Genomic DNA, 14,451 nt, shown 5'->3' with positions numbered 1-14,451 from the left:
TTGTAAAAGTGGGTCAGTGACATTCGTGTTGATTGCAGTAAATGTTTGAAAACCGATATTGTTGTTTCTTTTTATTTGATAACAAATTCCATCCATTTTAGCTACAATAACGGTAACACTATTTTTCAGGGCATTATCATTTGCAGAAGCCCTCAGTCTTTTCAACTGCCCTCCTTCGTTGGGCAGTTAATGGAACACCTCAGGCTTCTGCAAATGATAATGCCCTGAAAAATAGCATTACCGTTATACTAATGTCACTCACTTCTTGCTGCCTTGACTGACAACTTGAAACACAAATCTGCGATCGTCCGAATTCGCCGGCTCAGCCATCACACCGTCCTCATTGAGATCAATAACAAGACTACCAGCAAACTGAAATATAAACCCCTTGATAAGTCGGACAGGACCAGAAACAGTTTCGTTTGAGAACAGTGGAAACAAAATCAATCGTGACAGGAGTGACACATCTTTCCGAGGCAAGGGCGTGAACTGACCATAACAGTCCAGTTTCCACACTTGCCTAACTAGGCTGGAATTCAAGAGTTACATTTTGGCTTGACTAACAAGTCTATACATAGTCCAACCAACATCTAGACATCCAGTTCGTAAACAACATGGATTTCAACTGCAGATTTGTACCATCAACTGGGTGTCGACAGATATTTTGAAAATCTTTTCATGTTTTTAAACAAGGTGCTCATGTGATTTGATGCACTTCCGTTTGATCACAATATAGATCTTGATTATCGATCAGATCATCTTGACTGGGTGCTGCCATTTTGTTTGAAGCAAATGCAAGTGATTTGAGAGATGGAATCATATTGGTCAGTAGGAGGGACATAGCAGGGACATGACTCGTAATAGCCATTGGTGGTGCTACGATCGAGCCTGGAAATTACAGCCTAGTTTCGGCAAGGGTGGAAACTGGACTTTTTAGTCAGTAAACTCCCTTGCTTGGGAAGATGGGAGTGACAAGGATTACACCTTTTGTATTCTTTCAATGCATTGTTGCATTGAAAGAATAAAGAAGGTTTGGGGGTGGATGTGGAGGGGGATTACTGGGTATTTTTATTACAGAAAATAGCCGTGATTTACATGAGGCCACTACATCCCCCAAAAGGATAAAGAAGTTGACATCCATAAGTCAACCCTATCACGGTTGAAACAAGAGCTTCACAATGGCAGATGAGTCAACCCTATCACGGTTGAAACAAGAACTTCTCAATGGCACATGAGTCAACCCTATCACGGTTGAAACAAGAGCTTCACAATGGCAGATGAGTCAACCCTGTCATGGTTGAAACAAGAGCTTCACAATGGCAGATGAGTCAACCCTGTCATGGTTGAAACAAGAGCTTCTCAATGGCACATGAGTCAACCCTGTCACGGTTGAAACAAGAGCTTCTCAATGGCACATGAGTCAACCCTATCACGGTTGAAACAAGAGCTTCACAATGGCAGATGAGTCAACCCTGTCATGGTTGAAACAAGAGCTTCTCAATGGCACATGAGTCAACCCGGTCACAGTTGAAACAAGAACTTCTCAATGGCACATGAGTCAACCCTGTCACGGTTGAAACAAGAGCTTCTCAATGGCAGATGAGTCAACCCTGTCATGGTTGAAACAAGAGCTTCTCAATGGCACATGAGTCAACCCTGTCACAGTTGAAACAAGAACTTCTCAATGGCACATGAGTCAACCCTGTCACAGTTGAAACAAGAACTTTTCAATGGCACATGAGTCAACCCTGTCACGGTTGAAACAAGAACTTCTCAATGCCACATGAGTCAACCCTGCCACGGTTGAAACAAGAGCTTCTCAATGGCACATGAGTCAACCCTGTCACAGTTGAAACAAGAGCTTCTCAATGGCACATGAGTCAACCCTGTCACGGTTGAAACAAGAACTTCTCAATGGCACATGAATCAACCCTGTCACGGTTGAAACAAGAACTTCTCAATGGCACATGAGTCAACCCTGTCACGGTTGAAACAAGAACTTCTCAATGGCACATGAGTCAACCCTGTCACAGTTGAAACAAAGAGCTTCTCAATGGCACATGAATCAACCCTGTCACGGTTGAAACAAGAGCTTCTCAATGGCACATGAGTCAACCCTGTCACGGTTGAAACAAAAGCTTCTCAATGGCACATGAGTCAACCCTGCCACGGTTGAAACAAGAGTTTTTCAATGAAATCAATGTTATCCTGGATAATATTTCACAACTTCAGCTTCTAGCTTTTAGACTGTGCATTAGCAATTACAATGTGACATTATGCATGTTTTTAAGTTCATTAATAATCACATATACAATCTAGCTAATGAATAATCTAAAAAGACAATAATAATGATCCCATTTATATTGCATGAAATGTATCAGCACTCGATTTTCATTCTCAGCTTCCTGGGGAGAATACAACCAAAGCTGCCTGTGAGGTGCTAGAATGTTAAGAGTCACCTTAACATCTCATCCTACCAGGTTCCCATTTACTGCTTGGTGAACACAGGCACATTTCGAACAAAGCCCTTTGCCCAAGGAGACACCACATGTGTTACATATGCTTCAGTGTGGGGCAGAACAAAAGCTCTAGAAACTCTCAGGAGCCAAACTGCCAAACACTGTCACCCATCCAAGGACTCTCTGACGACAAAAGTTGCTTAACTTCACCTGATTTCTGACATGTGCTGTAAACAGAACCACCATGTGTGCATCAAATCCAGACTGATGCAGACCATAGATGTTAACTACTTCAGTGAAGCATACCAGCACAGGTTCAGTGCTGACAGACCAAGGGTCATAATCAAGAGGGATTCCAACTTACAAACAATAGATGTCACCCTGCACAGAAAGATGTTTCATTTTCATCCACCATGATGGAGGCATAGAGGGAATCTTAGAGAATAATTAAGGTAGCCAAATCATCAGGTCAAGACGAGGGCACGGGTGGCCCAGTCATCTAAGGCGCCGCAATTCGTTGTGCAGAGTTGCGCCCCTTCGGCATGCCAGAAACCTATGATTGTTGCTTCGAAACCCAGTTCACCCCGATTATGTTTCTAGGTTTGTCTGCACTATACCCGTGCTCGTGGGTTTCACCAAAGTGGTAAACGTCTGACACCTGCATCGCTTCGGGCTTTCCTCCCACATATAACTGGAATATTGTTAAAAGCGGCGTTAAACCAAACTCACTCACTCACTCACTCAAGTCAAGGCAATTCGCTGTTGCATCCCCTATGCGTGCAGGAAACCCATGACCTGAATCCTGTGTATTCTGGGTTGTTTTTAGGTGTGTCAGTACCATACCTGTGCTCGTTGGTTTTACCAACTTGAAAACCAAATCAAAGACCTGCATCACTTCGAGCTTTCCTCACACATCAAGCTAACATGGTGTGACATAACTGAAATATTGCTAAAAGCTAGGGCTGGCAAAACAAATCGATAATCAGAATTATTGTCGATGGGAAGAAATACCAACGATTATCGATATGAAAATTGTGTCATCGATAACATCTCACATAAACTATTGTGATGGAATAACGTTTAGATTTACGAAAACAGACTTCTTATTGTCAGTTTTCTTCAGTCCAAATTTGTAGCAAAACTGAAGCATTGAGAACTGGTTCAGAATTACTGACCTTAAATGCTACTAGCAAATGAGGACTACCATGAATGGAAATTTCATTGTCCTCAGCACAATTTAGTAGTCTCGAGCTAGCAGGCTAGTGTGAATTTCTAAGCCTTGAATAATATGGTTCCCTTTCTAACCTAATAAAAGATGTCAAATGCTTAATTGTAAACTGTGTGATATGGGAGAGTCCTGATTTTACAAAACAAACATTTTTAGCCCTACTCATTACAGTGAAACCTCATAAATCTGGACCCTGTTTTAACTGTAACACAAACCCTGGTATGATTACCCTCTGGAATATACATATCTACAGAGAGATTTAATTCAATATCCATGACGCATAAAAGTGGTAATCTACGGTAGATGACATCACTGAGACAGTTGGGAACACAGAGTGTCACTGCACATAATCGTCCTGTATCTAGCAGGTGCTTGATGTATTCAACCCAGTACATATTTAAGAACTTTCATACTTAAAACAGAAAGGATTCAGTTTTGATTTCCTTTATAACGATTACTTTGAAAATGAAAGCAGGATGTTCTCAATTGTTAACATTGACATGACATGCAAGCATACCAGGGGCACAGGCGGCCCAGCCATCAAAGGTGCCCCAATTCATCCCTTTGGAATGCTCAAAACCTGAGATCGTGGGTTCAAACCCCGGTTCTCTCAGATTATGTTTCTACGTTTGTCAGCACTATTCACCAAAGTGGTAAACGTCTGAGAATGGCATCACTTCAGGCTTTCCTCCAACATTAAGCTGACACGCCGTCATATGACTGGAATACTTTCAAAGCGGCATTAAACCCACCTCACTCATTTACTCACTCACTCACAGCATACCTAGAATTCTATGTAACTCTTTGATAAAGAGAACACTGTACAATGACAAATTACCATGGTTACACTATATGTGCATGCTAAGTAAACAGAAACAAAAATAAAGCCCTGTCTTTTCACTGTATATGAACACAACAATTTCAAACATTTCACATCACATATATTACAAATCTTTTAATTCTTCTTACCCTTGTAATAACACTTAGAAACCAAGTTGAAATATTTCCTCTGCATAGTTAGGGAACAAAGGCACTCATGGTATTTACTGGCAAACAAACTTTGAAAAAAATCAAACTTGCAACAGATCATGCAGATATTTCATGCTACTTTTAATACACTTGGATCTTTCAATGTCAACTGAATGGATAGTTCTATGACTAAATATTCTCATGCCCCCCAAATTGCCCCCAAAATGGACAGCTCTCCATCTCCCTAGTTTGATCACCCTATGTCAACAGAATGGACTGTTTCAAAATTTGATCTCCCATGTCATCAAAACGGATGGCTCTTCACGTTGATCTCCCCATGTCAGAAGGATGAATGGACTGCTCTACATCTTGATCTCCCTATTACAACTAAATGGACTGCTCTGCATCTTGATCTCCCCATGTCATTTACCAGTACACTGAATTGGTGATAATACTGTGCACCTTGCAATTAATGTCCCTATCAACTGAGCGGACTGTCCTGCAGGTTACACTAGCATCATGAACTATTTACCAAGCAAAGAAAAGCAATTTTCACAGCTTGTTTACCAGTTGCCATGGTTTTATTGTGTGCACTGTGGGGGAAATGGGGGTTGAACACTTGCAGGAAGACTTAACACAATACTGCTGACAAGTCACAAGTCACTGATGACTGATGACACATTGACATCTTAACATGAACATAAATATCCTCGGAGTTAAATGGTTAAAATAGTTAATCAATTACACATTTTCAACTGTTGAAATAATTTTCCAGTGTGCATGCATCTATCAAATTATCAATAATACAATGAAACGCCACTGAAATAAAGAATAATTATACATTCTGACATAAATATAAACTATGATTAATGATTATAGGAAATCATATTGAAATGAACACTATTTGGTCTGTGGTAACTCTGGGAAAATCATTAAGAGTTGAACTGCCAATAATATTCAAAGGGTAATGATATCTTTAGAAGTCATATCAGTTGCTTATGAAATCAACTACATGTATATCGTAATAATATAATCTAACAAAGGAAACTTCAGTAACAGAAGGGAGATAACTCTACCAAGCCATTCTAACTCAACCAAGACATTCTTTCTCCCCATCATTGTGTGACTGAGTCTTATAGTCTGGAAGGTAATTTAAGGTACCGACGTTTACTACAATATCTGAAAAACTATTGGACCTACTCCAGTCAAAGTTAAATTGGTATGAGATTATTCAACAGTCATACATAACTGGATATTACATTTAAAGACAATCGGTGCATGAATAAAAAATCTGTCTATTTAGCTATCACTATATTTCATCAACAACCAGACCTGTTCGTGATGGGTGGAACGAGCATTCATTGTAACAGCCATCTGCATAATGCTACCCTCACGTCACAGGGCCATATGACACAGTTGAACAAATCAACTCAACTCGAAAGGGTGCACAGGAATCACGCACGTTGAGACGCCCAACGCTAACACCGTATTCGTGCGTGTGTGATTCCCGTGTCACCCTTTCGAGTTGAGTTGATTGGTTCAACTGTCCGATTGTCTTTAAATGTAATATCCAGTTATGTATGACTGTTTAATAAGCTCACACCATCTTTGACTGGAGTAGGTCCGATAGTTTTTCAGATATTGTAGTAAATGTCGTTACCTTAAATTACCTTCCAGACTATAGATGGGGAATTAGTAGTTGGAAGAGCATGAAGACCGACATGTTTATGGATAACAACTTATTGTTGTAACGATGTTCAGGGCTATACTTCCTGCCCGCTTCATCCGGTGAATGAAAAATAACAAAGACATCATCCATAAAGGTTCATGTCTTCTTTGTGTAACCCTTCTAAACATATGATTGGATTTCAGTAAACATTTCAGTTACTTGAGAAATATAAGATTTTGAAATGACATAAAATCCTTACAAAAATTATTTTTTTATACAGAGAAGTTATATGTTTTCCAAATTGCAGTTCAGCTATTAATGTCTAGCAAGCACAGGGAGGGTTGAAATGAAATCCTTGACTAGAGCATGTACTTACATCGACAGAGCCTACGCTACTGACCTAGAGAGGTCAACAGAGCAAGAGAAGGTCAAGGTTATATCAGAAACTGCAACCTCAGGCAAGCAAATTTCAAGGACAAATAGAATCTGCAACCTCTCACAAGGAATAAAATATATGACAAACTTTCAATCACAAAGTGACAACCTTTTAAAGATGTGTTAATAAGACACATAAGATCTTCTTATAATGAATTATCAAGGATAAAGGATAAGAAACTCAAAGGAAGTTAGAAAACTTGGTCACAGAGATTAGTGTAAGCACCTACTCTAGAATACCAATGTTGTCAGTGAAAATCATGCTATGTTACAACTATAGGAGTTCACATAGTGTTTGTCAGTTTGAGAAGTTAGACAGTGAAATCAACAAAAGCAACAACACCAGGGTCAGTGATTAGTGTTACTTAGATGCTAGAGTTGATCACTGCCAACACTGTGAGATGTACAGCACTCTGGTACACCTACCTCTTCCTTCGCCTGACTCATCAGATTGCCGCCTTGCGTGAAGAAATACACTCGATCCCATTTAGTGGTGATGAGGGCTTGCTTGCTGTAATAGACAACATCAGGTGAGGGGTTTAGTAATGTCAGGGCTAGAAACTAACAGTTTTTGTCCACTAGTCCTTATAATGACAACATATAGCAAAACCCTTAAAATGGGACAATTTCTACAAGTCCTTAGGATACCTTTACTATTGGTCAGTTTGGTAAGGACTACAGGACTTGTGCCAATTTCTGATGCTGTAATGTGTTCACAATTGTTGCACCTATATAGGGTATGTGCGTTTATCATTTAACTAAAGCATTTATCCATGACATAAGCTTATGACATAAAAACATGTATGTCATACCCCAATGACATAAGTATGCAAATTAGATATGCAAATTAGATAACCGGAAGTGGGACTTTTTTCGCCGGTGCACGTGAGTAGGTGTTTACAAACAACATGGATACCTTTGATGTTGGAGACATTATTTCAATTATTCTGCAAAAGTCTGTTCAAGTATTTTGTTTAAAATAATCCGAGGAACTTTTTTTCTCAGCGAAGGAATATGTCATAAAGGAGTTAAGAGGTTGTTTATTTTGGTTTACACGGCCAAGGAAAACATGTATCACTACACACGATCTATACGTAAGATTTCGACAAGTTGCTGATGTTAATGTTTAATGCAATTATTCCTTAATTGGGAAGCAAAAATGTGAAAATGATAAATAGAATTCATCACTCATGTTTTTTTAATATGGGAAATATCAACCTCGTCCCGTTAATCGGTATATTAAAAAACACTCGTGATGAATCTTCTATATGTGTCTGTGGCTGCTTGTACTAGTCAGGACTAATGCTGGTTTTATGGTGCTAGCCCCCTGAGATACCATGCCAGAGGTTTTAACATGGATACTCAGTACACTGACACCAAGACGACCAGTTCTTGTTTCATCCCCTTAATACCCCGTAATAGTGAGTGAGTGAGTGAGTTTGGTTTAAGGTCGCTTTTGACACTATTCCAGTTATATCGCAGCATGTCAGCTTAATGTGGGAGGAAAGCTCAATGTGATGCATTGACCACTTTGGTGAAACCCACGAGCACAGGTATGTCGCTGACAAACCTAGAAACATAACCAGGGTGAACTGGGATTCGAATCCACAATCATAAGTTTCTGGCATGCCCAAGGGATGCAACTCTGCACAGCGAATCGCCCCCCCTCGTAACAGGCAAGGTAACAACAGGTATGCTGTTAATAGTGCTGGAACTGAGGCTGTATAGAAGTTTATTGTAACAGTTGTATAGGTATTTGTTCTCAGGGTTTGTCAGGGTTCACTCCCATTGGTCAGAAATGTCAGACAAGTAATCGTTCACCCTGTTGTCAGTGTTTGTTTGTTTGTTTGTTTATTGTTTAACGCTGCACTCAGCAATATTCCAGCTATATGACGGCAGTCTGTAAATATTGAGTCTGGTCCAGTCAATCCAGTGACTGACATCATGAGCATCAATCTACGCAATTGGGATATGATGACCCGATCCCATGTCGCCTCTTACGACAAGCATAGTCACCTTTTATAGCAAGCATGGGTTGCTGAAGGCCTATTCTAACCCGGGATCTTCACTGGGGGAGACAAGCATGGGTTGCTGAAGGCCTATTCTAACCCGGGATCTTCACTGGAGGAGACAAGCATGGGTTGCTGAAGACCTATTCTAACCTGGGATCTTCACTGGTGGAGACAAGCATGGGTTGCTGAAGACCTATTCTAACCCGGGATCTTCACTGGGGGAGACAAGCATGGGTTGCTGAAGACCTATTCTAACCCGGGATCTTCACTGGGGGAGACAAGCATGGGTTGCTGAAGACCTATTCTAACCTGGGATCTTCACTTGGGGAGACAAGCATGGGTTGCTGAAGACCTATTCTAACCCAGGATCTTCACTGGGGGAGACAAGCATGGGTTGCTGAAGACCTATTCTCACCCGGGATCTTCACTTAGGGAGACAAGCATGGGTTGCTGAAGACCTATTCTAACCTGGCTCTTCACAGGTCCTATTGTCAGTGAAACTGACTAAGACAGCACCTACTGTAGCAATGGATCATTGCTAATCAGGTTTATAGCTTCATTCATACTTATCACCTAACTAACCTACAATGCTTGCAAACAGGAAAAGGGTATCACAGGGAAGTATTGCTATTTTAGTTACTTGAATCAATTTCTTGATCACCTTGATTATCATCACGTGACCAGGAACTGAGGCTCCAATTATTATAAACTGTTTCAATTTCAGCAGAAATAGGAAGGAAGTTATGTTTCATCTTTGAAGATTAAATAAGGAAAACTCAGAGCCTATGACTGTCAAATATCACCTGAGTTTTCTCAGGGTCAGGTGTTCTTTGACCACGCCACTATCATATAGGCCTTTAAGTTTAAATTTTCACCAAGTAGCCATATGGCCACAAGTATTTTTTTTCCAGGTAGCCAGTGTTAAAATCAAGAAGTCAAGCCAATATTGTGGGTAACCAAAAGCATTTGAAATTATCTTTTATCAAATAACTATTTTAATATGTACAAGTTATAGCACTCATCTTGGAATTGTATATAAGTGGATACTGTACTTGATTTTTGTTATTTGTGACTCAAACAATGATACAATTTATGTTACTTTATCATATAGGCATATCCTTGCTTATCCATTGAGCATTGTCAACTTAAATAAAGTACTGATTACATTAATATTTATGTATTTTGGTTCATTGTCAACTTTAGGAGGAATTATTTGCATGTACAATTATTAGCAGACGTGTTTTCCAAGATCCACTGTTATTTATTTTTGTGTCTACAGATGTGTAGCAATAGAATTTAGTCGCCACAAGATATTTATCAAGGTAGTCATTTGGCTACCTTTGAATTTTAGACAGTAGCCAACTCAAATTTTGGTCGCATTGGCGACCGTTTTAGTCGCAACTTTTAGGCATGTCATTCCCAGGTAGCAGCTAAAATGTGCAGTCATTCTTAGCTCTAAGCTGATAAACTTTGTTTAAGTTTCTACAGCCGGCAGAAAAAAATGACAAAAATCATAATTTGGGGGGAGGACAAGCCTAACAGTGTAGTTATAGGCTTAACATCATAATGGATAGCATCTCTGCCACTGGCATGTCTGTCTAATGGAAAGATATCACTGCATCTGCAACATTCCTTGAAATTTCCCCAAAGAAATAACAAATAAATCTGGAAAATAGTCAATCATGGGTTTCAGATATTTGTTTGGTGAACCAATCATTTGTTGATCAAAGTTTGCTTGCTTGTTGTTTAACGCCGCACTCAGCAATATTCAAGCTATATGACGGCAGTCTGGAAATAATCGAGTCTGGACCAAACAATCCAGTGATTGACATCATGAGCTTTGATCTACACAATTTGGATATGATGACATGCATCAACCAAGTCAGCGAGCCTGACCACACAATCCTGTTAGTCGCCTCTTACGACAAGCATAGTCGTCATTTACGGCAAGCATAGTCACCTCTTACGACAAGCATAGTCGCCGTTTACGGTAAGCATGGGTTGCTGAAGAATGAAGACCTATTCTACCCTGGATCTTCACGGGTATGTTGATCAAGTGATGAAAAGGGAGACCACTGTGTACATACATTCGTTGAAAGAGATATCCTGCCTTCTGAGTGAGTGCTGTGTTGGGCGGTATAAATGGCATATCTATCGGGGGCTCTGCATTGTAGAGGTGGGCGCTCTGTTTCTCTATTGTGTCAATCAGCTCAACCGTCTTCTGAGTTTCGGCTGACAATTCCTGATGAACACTGAAATGATGTGAACACACCCACGTAGTGAGAAGTCAACAAAAGTAGGTCAGTGATTATGGTGTAACAGCATTTTGAACAGTATTTCAGCTATTAAGCTAGACAAAGCACACATGTTCATGACCTTCAAAATTTTTCAACACACTATGATTAAAACAAATGACAATATCATTCATTACAAAATGCAAAGTTCTCCATCAAATTCATTGGCCAAGAAGTGGCCATGTGTCATTCGACAAAGATTCATGACTCCAAGCCAGGTCTGATAATTCACAGACTTGACTTGAGTAACTAAAAATAGAATGGGAATAACCCAGAAGTGGTATTCCCCTAACCTAAGCCAATCAGAATCTCTGTTTGTTGGAACCTCCTAACATACTTGTAGCCAACATAGTTTGATATGTTGAATCTGCATTTGTCTCTTTCTTACATTATAAAACATTTACACTTCATATGAGGTAAATACCTGTTTTGTCTTACCCTCCCCCAAAATATATCCATCCCAAACTTCGTCCTTGGTCATTACTGCTTTTTACAGGTCCATAAAAGTAGGTATTGACCTCAATCGAAGTCTGTAAATTACATCATTTTGCACTGATTTAATAGGATGCCCTGTTGCTGTTTAGAGAAACTGAAGCTCTTTTACAAAAAGTGTTCAGAATAAAAGGAAATTACAAGTGTAGGCACCACTAGTGAATCCACGTAATTTGTGAAATTTAAGGATGAGAATTTATAGATATCGACTTCTTTATTATGAGGAACACAACATTACCTAGCTGGCTTCCATATGCCAATTGCTATGTCCATTCTTTTACCTATCAGTGCTAAATACCCCCTGCCTCACGATTGCCCACTGTCCATTGCCAATAACCAATCAGTGATATTTAAGCCCTGGCTTCCAGTTGCAACTATCAGCGCTAAATACTGTAAAGTGTTGGCTTCCATTGTCTATTGCTAATAACCTACCTGCGCCAATCATCTGTTATCTTCCCTTGTTAAGTTACCTATTGTTATCTTATTACTTGTGTTGTTCTTACAGGTACATATATATGTTCTCTGCCTCATAGCATTTATTCACCTGATGAAGGAGAAGGTACATACTCCGAAATGTTGTGTTCCTCATAATAAAGAAGTTGACATTCAAAAATTTTCTTCCTTATGTGTATCACTTCTAAATGCCTTTTAAAAAACTACTAGTCAAATTAAGTTCAGAGATAGAACTTGCATGACATAGAGTGAGTGAGTGAGTGAGTATGGTTTTACGCCGCTTTTCGCAATATTCCAGCAATATCACGGCAGTGGACACCAGAAATGGGCTTCACACATTGTACCCAAGTCGAGAATCGAACCCAAGTTTTCGGCGTGACGAGCGAACGCTTTAACCACTAGGCTACCCGACCGCCCCTGCATGACATAGAACCCTTTGAAGCAGAATATTTTGAGGACTTAGTTATGCCTTATGCTGTAGTCATATTTACTTCAACTTGCTGCAAAGGACAACTAATACGTTACCTCTGAACACTTGCTGCTATGTTTGTGAGGAAGTTTTCGATCTCTGGTTTGCAGACTGCCTCCTGACCCATCTGGAAGAAGGACCTCTGAGCATGGAGGTACCCCATGATTGGCTCGAGGAGGAAACATCGCCGCTTGTACTGCACTGCGTTCAGGCTCGAGTAGTAGTGAAGTGAGGTCTGGAACAGAGAGGTCAAATCTTAAAAAAGTGTCGCTAGGTTTTATTGCCTTCTTGTTTACTTGTTTGTTGTTTAGCGCCGCACACAGCAATAATCCAGCTATAAATTTCAGAGGTCTGTAAAAAATCAAGTCTGGACCATGCGATCCAGTGACTGACATCATGAGCATCAATTTACGTGATTCGGATATGGTGACATGCATCAATCAAGTCAGCGGGCCTGACCACCCGATAAATCTAGATACTGTGTTATGTCCTGTGAGTTGGTTGGGTCGATGATGTTTTGAACAGTTTGGCAATCATGTGAGTGAGTGAGTGAATATGGTTTTACCCCTCTTTTAGCAATATTCCAGCAATATCACGGCGGGGGACACCAGAAATGGGCTTCACACAAAGTACCCATGTCGGGAATTGAACCCAGGTTTTCAGCGTGACAAGCGAACGCTTTAACCAGTAGGCTACCCGACCGCCCCTATGGCAATCAAGTCATGAAGTCAGGTTAGTGTGAAAAGTGATGCTGGTCCTAGACAACCACAACACACACAAGCGTGGCCATGGTGCTGACCAAGGAGCATAATCAGTAAGTTTCAAACCCAACGTAAGCAGACTGGCACAGCCAAAGGAAGCAACTCTGCATGAAAATCCATGTCACAGACTGGACTTGTGTCAGCATGGTAAATGTGAAATAGAGATACTGTCTCCTAATACTCAACTTTCAATGTGTTGACCTGGGTCACTGCATGGGGTCATGCGCCATGCTTTATTTGATTTTGGTTTGAGACAGTTACAGTGGGATGAGTAATAGTTGGAAAGATGTAGACAAACTTTAAGAAGAAACCTTATCTTTATCTCGCCCATGAATAATGATATGTCTACATACGAAACACATAAATAATCATGAAAATATGTTTTAAAACATTTCTAACTGTAAAATATTACACAAAACACGCTTGTGTTAGTGGGGCTCATTGATCAAAGGGAGACAACCTCTGTCATGGGGGTAGGCGGGCAGAGGTAGTACAATGTGAATAATTCACGGGTCAGGCTACAGGAGTAAACATACAGTACAATTCATGGTTATATAAAAACTACGCACTCATAACGTTGTGGCTTTCAATTTTAACAATATCTGCATGTCTCCACTGATCCTGTTCATCTTAAAATAATATAACAACAATGTTACTATTACTTTGAAAAGATTCATTACGAAAAATATTAATAACTTTACCACTGTAGATATTAATTATGAAAAATATTTATAACTTTACCACTGTAGATAACACAAAACATTTTTTATGCCATTCCGTCCAGCCATTGTGTCACTGCCAAAATTGTTTGTTCAATTCTAGACAATGCAAAACATCTTGCTGACATGATGTGCCAACAAAAGAGGTTTTATGCCTGTCCATTCAGTGAATAAAAAATAACAACAATTAAAGGTATGGGAAGCCATTGTTGTGAAAACATATTACTAGTTTTATTTTTATGATATGTTCGTTTTTGTTTTTATATTACATATATATTTTAACTCAAATGTGGTGCAAATTATAATTTGTTTTACTTTCTGGGTTACATATGTGATTTTTGTTCGTTTGTTGTTTAACACCGCACTCAGCAACATTCCAGCTATATGACGGCAGTCTGTAAACAATAGAGTCTGGACCAGACCATCCAGTGATTGATATGAGCATCGATCCACGCAATTGGGATACGATGACATACATCAACAAAGTCAGT

The 14,451-nt window shown here is 39.8% G+C and overlaps 1 protein-coding gene across 4 annotated transcripts in view; it reads right to left on the bottom strand.

Annotated features, from left to right (window-relative positions):
• The window catches only part of LOC124136710 (DCC-interacting protein 13-alpha-like), a 73,455-nt gene that overhangs the window by 28,208 nt on the left and 30,796 nt on the right, over positions 1-14,451 (bottom strand). For 3 of the 4 annotated variants that reach the window (XM_048396851.1, XM_048396852.1, XM_048396854.1), the window contains exons 8-12: positions 12,537-12,715; positions 10,860-11,024; positions 7,187-7,271; positions 6,702-6,725; positions 263-372 (exon numbers count right to left, since the gene is read on the bottom strand). In XM_048396851.1, coding sequence (XP_048252808.1) covers positions 263-372; positions 6,702-6,725; positions 7,187-7,271; positions 10,860-11,024; positions 12,537-12,715 — 563 coding nt within the window. The remainder of the gene's footprint in view (positions 1-262; positions 373-6,701; positions 6,726-7,186; positions 7,272-10,859; positions 11,025-12,536; positions 12,716-14,451) is intronic. The other variant, XM_048396853.1, reaches the window with a different exon arrangement.

Source organism: Haliotis rufescens, unplaced genomic scaffold, assembly GCF_023055435.1.
Source record: "Haliotis rufescens isolate VD_foot unplaced genomic scaffold, xgHalRufe1.0.p SCAF_16, whole genome shotgun sequence".
NCBI classification, from domain to species: domain Eukaryota; kingdom Metazoa; phylum Mollusca; class Gastropoda; order Lepetellida; family Haliotidae; genus Haliotis; species Haliotis rufescens.
This window is presented reverse-complemented; position numbering and strand designations above follow the sequence as displayed.